Below are 9,067 nucleotides of genomic sequence, written 5' to 3'. Positions count from 1 at the left end.
TGCGGCATACACCCTGGTTGGTCCGTCAGACGCATAGCGGGTTAGCTGAGGTCACACATGCATCACTTATGTCCTGATTTAAGAGAAAGGGGGGGGGGGTTAGTCTTTGCCCTCTTATAGCTGATTGAGACACTACAGTGAGTGTTTGTGTGGGTGGGAGGGGGCGGCAGTGTGTGTGTGTGTGTGTGTGTGTGTGTGTGTGTGTGTGTGTGTGAGGGAGGGGGGGACGACGACAACGATCTTTATGAGTGTCATGAGACTTTCATGAGTTCCCTGCCTGCAGTCTCCCCTCGAATGAATTATTCCCTCTGATTAAACACACTATGTGAGCTGTAGAATGGGCTGGCACTGGGGCCTTGTGACTTGTGGCCGTAAATTGAGGCCTTGTGGAATTCTGCTAACGGCTAACGCTACGTTAGCACACCCACTCTCCTCCAGCTGAAACAGGAGAGGAGAGAGCCTCGGGTTCGGAGGCTCGTGAAGATGGGTTATCAACGTCGTTATGAATCAAGAGCCGCTATTACGAGTCGACACGTCTTACAGCGTGACACTCGAGGTACCGTTCGGTCGTAAATAAAAGCGCAGAGGCGACGTTTATAAGGACGCGATTTATGAGGGTTGAGTGAGGGATGTGGACGAGGAGAGAGAGGAGGAGGAGAGGAGGGCAGGGTCGAGGGGAGGGGAGGGGAGGTCGTACGCTTGTTGAGGAGGGGGGAGGCGGGGGGGGAGGGGGTGGGGACTCTAAAAAGAGAAAGCGCTGCCCTCAAAACCAGCTCTCGACTCTGAGGCGCGTTAAAAGAAAAATAATCGGAGAGAGAGGAAAAAAAAGATGGTCGCTTCAGTGCTCTGTGTGCACTCCAGTATTTTCCACTGTCCCTCTGTTAAACAATCAGACATCTGTTTTTCGCTGGGTTTTGGTCTAGGTTTGGCCCAGTCCTGGCTTGGATGAGAGACGGCCTCCTCTCCCTCCCACCCTCCCTCCCTCCCTCCCTCCCCCTCCAGGACACACCGCCACCAGAGCCAATGAACCGGCTCCGTTACAGACAACTCCTTCACAGTTCCAAAACCAACCATTTTGCATAAGTATTTTCCAACCCCTTGTATAAATACATTTTATAGTCGCCGGCACACTCCCAAAACAACACTGCGGTTGGCGAGTTCAGCGTTCCTGAGAAAAAAGCGTTCGGGTAGGAGGAGGTGGCGAGGACACCATCAGCTACGGCGTTGACACATTTGAACTCCCTGCGTTTCGGGAAATCCTTTCGAGAGAGAGAGAGAGCTAGTTAGCTGTAATTCAATAATGTCCCCAAATCGCTTTAAGCCATTATAATTAGGTTAGATTTAATCCACTTAAGCGTGAGAATGCAGGATAGAAACACACACACACAGCCCGACCGACGGTGTTGTTATAGAACGTGGAATTCAAAAGTCAACAGTTAACGGTTCTGTGACGTTCTAACGTTCTAGATGACTGAAGGGTAGAACGCGTTGACCCTTGACCTCGCTGACAGGGGCAGGCTGATAAGGAGCACGCACGGTAACCGCTGAAGGACGGTTAGGGTTCAGATAGTGACCGCTGAAGGACGGCTGCGGTCTGATAAGGGATGTAAAACTCCTGCCCTCGAGCCTCACTCCCACAGATAACCGCCGTCTCAGGTCGAGCTGGGTCAAACCTTTTCTTCACACACACACACACACGTGCGCGCACACACACACACACACACCCTCCTCCCTGTCTCCTCCTGACATCTGGATAATGCTGGCATCCGTCTTCCAGGAGCCTAGTAATCTGTGAGAGTGGAGAGAGAGAGAGGGAGAAAGAGTGAGAGAGGGAGAGGGAGAGGGAGAGGGAGGGAGAGAGAGGGGGAGAGAGAGAGAGGGAGAGGGAGAGGGAGGGAGGGAGGGAGAGAGAGGGAGGGAGAGGGAGGGAGGGAGAGGGAGAGGGAGGGAGAGAGGGAGAGAGAGGGAGGGAGAGGGAGAGGGAGAGGGAGGGAGGGAGAGAGGGAGAGAGAGAGGGAGGGAGAGGGAGAGGGAGAGGGAGGGAGGGAGAGAGAGAGGGAGAGAGAGAGGGAGGGAGAGGGAGAGGGAGAGAGAGAGGGAGAGGGAGGGAGGGAGAGAGGGAGAGAGAGAGGGAGAGAGAGAGGGAGGGAGAGGGAGAGGGAGAGAGAGGAGGGAGAGAGAGGGGGAGGGAGAGAGTGAAAGGGAGAGAGGGAGAGAGAGACACACAGAGAGAGGGAGAGAGAGACACACAGAGAGAGGGAGAGAGAGAGAGACACACACAGAGAGAGGGAGAGAGAGAGAGAGGCCAGACCAGAGCAGAGGAACACAACAGTCTGCTGTCTGCCACCATCCGACAACATCGTCTCCCCCAGCGAACACAGACGTCTCTCCCACGTTAGTCAGATAAGACCAAGACCCCGCCCACTAAATGTCACAACCTCCTCCCAGGCTATCACATAGGAGCCCGGAGTAACAACAGCTCCAACCTGGCCTTACTGGGAGTGGATTTACTGAGTAAAGTCTTTATGTTATTATGATTTGATTCAAGCTAATCACACAGCCGCGAGGTGGAGCTCAGAATCAGAAGCATGCGGTGTGCAAACACTAGAGGGTGGGGGGGGGGGGGGGGTTGGGGAGGTGGGGGGGGGGGGGGGGGGCGGAGTGGGACGGGAGCGGGGGAGTACTATGGGAGATGATGGACGGAAAGTAAAGCCAATGTCGATGTGCCATCCGTTTTCAGCTGTCTTTCTATTGGCTTTAATGAATACATAGAAGGCCGAGTTTGACACAGACCCTTTTCGTGCATTCGGGCAAGCAGTGTCTGGGGGAGGGGACGACTAAAATGTCACCGCAGACTCTGTCGTGCCTCTAGCCTGTCCTGGGTGCTCTGGCCTCTGCTCTGTGCTCTACACACCACCTCTGAAAGCCTCTGAACTCCTCGGCTGGCTGTCCCTACGGCGTCTGGCTCCGCCCAGCCAAGACATGGTCTCTGTGGGGTCCTCGGGGAGAGTCTGATGAAGTGCCTGTTTAAAAATGCAGAGGAAGCTCAGCCCCAACAGGACTAAAACCTTGCCTCTCCTCCCTCCCTCTCACCCTCTCTCCCTTTCTGATCTTTCTCCCTCCCTCCCTCCCTCCCTCCACCCTCACTCTCTCCTCTCTCCTAATCCCCCCTCTCTCTCTCCTCTCTCCTCGTCCCCTATAACTCACTCCCTCCTTCTCTCTCTCTCTCTCTCTCTCTCTCTCTCTCTCTCTCTCCTCTCTCCTCGTCCCCTATAACTCTCTCCCTCCTTCTCTCTCCCTCTCTCTCTCTCTCTCTCTCTCAAAAACTGTTTTGTGGGTGAGGTGTGAATTATTAATAAGCTCCGCAGCCAAGAGAGACCAGGAACCCTCTTCATCCCTTCATCCCCAAAATACAGCTTTGGAAAAAGGGGCTTGAATAAATAATGAATGCCAGGGGGCTGAAATCCACTCCACTCTGCCCCTCCCCCCGACCCCCACCCCCCACCCCTCACCCCCCACCCCTCACCCCCTTCTCCTCTCAGCCTACAGGGAGTCATTAAAATGTCTGTATCGTTCGGAGTCTCGGAGTGTTTAAAGCTTAACGTTAACGCGCTCACTCATTCACTGTCTACCTGTCACCCTCTTACTCCCTACCCAGCAACAGGGTCATCATCACTGAGGATAATACACACACACACACACATACACACATGCAGACACATACACGTGCACGAGTAGGTGCACACACTCACGCACACACACACACACGCACACAAACGCAGACACACGAATGCACACACATACACACGCACAAGTAGGCGCACACACACTCGCGCGCACACACACACACACACACACACACACACACACACACACACACACACACACGGATACATACACACACATACACACACACCCACACCACTACTACTACCACAACTACACAGTGTCCTTCACAGTAAGAAACACTCAGCTGTAGGCTCTGCTCTCTGAGGAGTCTGGGAAAAAACCCCTGCCCTGTGACTACCAGCATGACTTAATATAATAACATCATATAATATACGCCATTTAGCTGAGGCTTTTATCCAAAGCGACTCACGGACATTGAAGTGAGAGCCTACATTTGTCAGTATGTATACTGTATAGCCTCTGGTCCCGGCGGTGACACTGGTTCGTTGTGTGGAAATCAAGAACACTCTCATATTAGTGCAACACACCACAAAGGAAACGGTTCATCTATCCATCTCAGCCTCGCGGCAAGATGATGGATTTCTGGAACCTCCCTCTCCTTCTAGGTTGTTCTCTGAGGACAGGAGGAGAGAGAGGAGAGGACGGCTCTGCCAGGGAGCTCCGGGGAGGCGCTCACCCCCACACCTCAGCTGTGAGCGGGCCCGGATCAGAGACCAGAGAGGTGCATCTGTGCATTCCTCTGCCCCCCCCCCCCCCCCCCCCACCTTGTCCAAACCTGGAGGAGGGGGGTGGAGGGGGGTGTACCTGGCCGCTCCTCAAAGACCCGGGCACCTTTGATGCTTACCCAAGTTCACACACTCACACACGCATGCGCATGCGCACGCGCACGCACACGCACACACACACACACACACACACACACACACACACACACACACACACACACACACACACCACACCACAGGCTGTAGAGGATCGGGGGAATAAGGACAGGGTGTTAACTCCCCTGGGCAGAGCATCAGAGGACACCTGCCCGCCCGGCTGTGACTCCGCCTCCGCTGGCATCGCCGTGGCAACGCATCAGGACTGGCACCACTACACACACCATCACACACTACACACACCATCACACAGACCAGCACACACTACACACGCTATCACACACACACACACACACCATCACACACTACACACACCATCACACACTACACTCGCTATCACACACACCAGCACACACTACACACGCCATCACACACACACCATCACACCCTACACACGCCATCACACACACACCATCACACACTACACACACCATCACACAAACACACCATCACACACTACACACGCTATCACACACACACCATCACACACTACACACACTATCACACACACCCTCACACACCATCACACACACTACACACACTACAAACCATGACACACACCATCACACACTGCCAAAAGAAGAAACAGGGACTCTGTCACTCCTGAGAACCAACATGTCTATGAACACACACATGGGTGATCAAATCCTGGAAAAAAGGGATCAGCTGGGTTGGGTGTGCGGCCAGTTGTGGTGCCAAGGTGCCATTCACTGTGATTGGTGGAGAAGAGGTCGCGACCCCCATCAGGTTGTAGTGCAGCAGTAAAGCAGAGGTTTGAGTGGCGTAAAACAGCCTTACGAGAGGAAACCAGCCCTTCACCATCCCTTCTCTTCTGTACGCCGTTTTACAGTGGAAACAACGGGGTGTTTAGAGGTGTAATACCTTCTGGAAGGTTCTGCGTTCTCAAAGCATGAGGTCAGACTGACACAGACTCCGAAACACAGGTCCCCAAAACTCATCACAACACTACGATTGATCATATTTTCACTTGATGTGTATTATGACTTCATTCATAATTGAATGAATTCAACGGATTCAAGGCTTTTGGGGGGTGTACTTGTATATTGGATGTGTTTAATGTCAGTACCGAGAAAACGTGATACAAAATCAAAACATTCTTCTTATTATTATTATTGTTGTTGTACTAGGGTTTAATTATTAGTTGTGTTGTGTTTTTAGGGCATTTCTGCTTTATTGGGATAGAGAATGTAGAGATTGACAGGAAGGATGGGTGAGAGAGAGAGGGGGCCTGTTTCTTTGGAGGTCTGTTTCTTTGGGGGGGTCTATTTCTTTAGGGGTCTGTTTCTTTGGGGGGGTCTGTTTCTTTAGGGGTCTGTTTATTTGGAGGTCTGTTTCTTTGGAGGTCTGTTTCTTTAGGGGTCTGTTTATTTGGAGGTCTGTTTCTTTGGGGGTCTTTATCTTTGGGGGGTTTTATCTTTGGGGGTCTGTTTCTTTGGGGGCGTCTGTTTCTTTGGGGGGGGGTCTGTTTCTTTGGGGGTCTGTCCTCTCCTCACCTGGTGTAGACGCCGTTCTTGCGGCAGAAGGAGTTCTTGACGGACAGGCGTCGGTTGTTGAGCTCCAGGGCAGGGAAGCGGCCTTCGTCCAGGCTGACCATGTCGCCGTGCGTCAGGGCATTGCAGTTGGAGTTGTTCCCTGGGGAGACGTAGGGAGACAGAGACACTGTGTGACCACAGGTCGCGCCGCCGACAGGAACCACGGTTAGTCACACACGGAGGAAGAGGACGGAGGTCGGAGGTCATGCAGCTGTCATCATGGACGGGAAGGCTGGCGGAGGAAGGAAATCGGAGGTCCCCGGAGGGGGGGGGGGGGGGGGTTGTTGTCGTTGAGTGTCCACGAAACGGAATGAGGCACGGTATCAAAAAAGGGAGTGTTCCGTTTTGGCCGTTTTCGTACGGGTTCGATACCGTTCCTTATTCTGTTCCGTGCGTTCCAACGAGCCCCCCTGTCCCCCGTCCTCCGATTTCTACCTCCGCCAGCCTCCCCTGGTGTGTACACGTCGTGTTGGATTACAGAAACAACACTGTATGAGTTCTACAACAACAGAACCAAGGTCAAAGGTGACTGAAGGACCTACTGTGAGACGTTGCGTGAGGGACATTCCACTCCAGCTACAGTATACAGTACATGCATATCTGCTATCCCCAAAACATTGACGCTTACATGCAAGAGGCAAGACTGAACATAAACACAACGTTTAACCCAGACAGGACCCCCCAACCCCCAGACAGGACCCCCCCACCCCCCCGACAGGCCCCCCCACCCCCGAGGTCAACAATCAGCTGAAACCCACAGCCATAGCGCTGGAGGAGGACACATTCTACAGATTGTAATCTAACATTGAGTTGGTTCATCAGCAGATCGCGTATCCACTGCCCCCTAGCACCCACCCACCCATCCACACACACACACACACACACACACCCACACACACACACACACACACACACACACACACACACACACACACACACACACACACACACACACACACACTGTCTGAGAAAGAGGTATTCTTGAGATTGGAATCTAACATTGATTTGTGATGTTCCTCTGACCCCAGCCCCTCCCCTCGTTGGTGCATTAGACGATCTCCCATCAACCCCCGGCTCCCCCCAAACCCCCCCCCCCCCCCACCCCCTCCTGACATAGTGGACAGGTCTAGGGACAGTTGGGGCCAATCAGTGGTTATGCAAACACATAGCTGTGTAATAGGGGTGTGTGTGTGTGTGTGTGTGTGTGTGTGTGTGGTGGGGGGGGGGGGGGTAGAAAGAAGGCTGTGAATTGAGAGTGTCTTTTGTGTGAAGTGAGAAGAGGCCTCTTGTGTTTCCTCTCTCAGTCAGGGAAGTGGGCAGTGACCCGTGGGACGGCCTACCCTGGCACTAACACACACACACACACACACACACACACACACACACACACACAAGGCTCAGAAATGCTGTTCACTGGCACTAACACACACACTACGCTCAGCGCTGAGTGCAGGAAATACACACTGATGTCATAGCTGATCTGCCTGCTAAACTCGGCACCCCCCTACTCCTGCTATGTCTCTCTCTGTCTCTCTCTTCTCTCTCTCTTTTTCCCCTCCCTCTCTCTCTCTCTTTCTCCTCTCTCTCTTCATCCCTCTCTCTATCTCTCTCTCTCTGACCAATCGAATTAGACCACATCTACCAGAAATATGCACTTAGTCTCCAAATGAGTTTAGACCTCACTGTCCCTGCTATGAACCCACTCTCTATCTCTCTCCCTCTCTCTCTCTCCCTCTCTCTCTCTCCCTCTCCCTCTCTCTATCTCTCTCGTTCTACTCCTCTCTCTCTCTTTCTCTCTACTCCTCTCTCTCTCTTTCTATCTGTCTCTCTCGCTCTCTACTCCTCTCTCTCTACTCCGCTCTCTCTCTCTTTCTCTCTCTCTCTCTCTCATTCTCTCCCCATCTCTCTACTCCTCTCTCTCTCCCTCTCCCCATCTCTCTACTCCTCTCTCCCTCCCTCTCCCTATCTCTCTACTCCTCTCTCTCTCTCTCTCCCCATCTCACTCTCTCTCTCTTCCTATCTCTCTACTCTTCTCTCTCTCTCTCTCTCTCTCCCCATCTCTCTCCCCCAGAAAGGCCAATGAGAGGGATAGAAATAGACATTCCTGCAGACAGACAGACAGACAGACAGACAGACAGAACCCTCAGAGAGACAGCCAGACAAACAGACAGACAGACAGAACCCTGAGAGAGACAGCGGGGTTCCAGGGTCAGGGGTCATGCAGGGGTCATGCTGGGGTCACCCTCCTCTCCTCGGCTCACCTGAGTCAGACTTCTTGGCGTACTTCTTGCTCTGTCCTCTGATGATGAGGATGAAGACCAGCAAGAGGATGAAGATGAGGCCCACCAGGGCCACCACCACCAGGAACCACCACTCCTCGTAGAACGGCGCCACCTTTTGGGCTGGAGGAGAAACGACAACGACAATTAGTTATGAACAGTGGATTAAAAACAACAAGAACAGGGGAAATTTCTACAAGGATATCATCACACAGTTTAGTTTTGACATTACTTTAATGATAATTCATGATTATCAATTTAACGATGATTCAATGAAATTGTAAGATATTTTCATTGACTTTGACCTGTGTGCTCTCAGGAAGCTTGATTATGTACATAACTGACTGTCAACAATAACCATAACCATAACTGATAACCGTAGGTCACCTGATATGGAGGGTGAGGGGGGGCTGGGGGTTCCATAGCCATAGTCGTTGACCCCTATGACCCGGAAGTCATAGCTGACGCCTTGCCTCAGGATGTCCATGTTGAAGGTGTACGAGGTCACTTCCTTCGGGATGTCCTTGATCAGGATATCCCACAAGCCCTCATCTGTGGCAGAACGAAGAAGACGGTCAGGGGTCAGGGTGGGACCGGGGTCAGGGGTCAGGGTGGGACCGGGGTCAGGGGTCAGGGTGGGACCGGGGTCAAGGGTCAGGATGTG

The 9,067-nt window shown here is 52.8% G+C and overlaps 1 protein-coding gene across 1 annotated transcript in view; it reads right to left on the bottom strand.

Annotated features, from left to right (window-relative positions):
- Positions 1–9,067, bottom strand: part of sdk2b (sidekick cell adhesion molecule 2b) — a gene marked incomplete at both ends in the record, with an annotated part of 50,217 nt that overhangs the window by 7,590 nt on the left and 33,560 nt on the right. The window contains 4 exon segments of the mRNA XM_080542507.1: positions 4,650–4,785; positions 6,086–6,224; positions 8,386–8,526; positions 8,791–8,955. Coding sequence (XP_080398633.1) covers positions 4,650–4,785; positions 6,086–6,224; positions 8,386–8,526; positions 8,791–8,955 — 581 coding nt within the window.

This window comes from Nansenia antarctica, assembly GCF_963989245.1.
Source record: "Nansenia antarctica genome assembly, chromosome: 11".
NCBI lineage: Eukaryota > Metazoa > Chordata > Actinopteri > Argentiniformes > Microstomatidae > Nansenia > Nansenia antarctica.
This window is presented reverse-complemented; position numbering and strand designations above follow the sequence as displayed.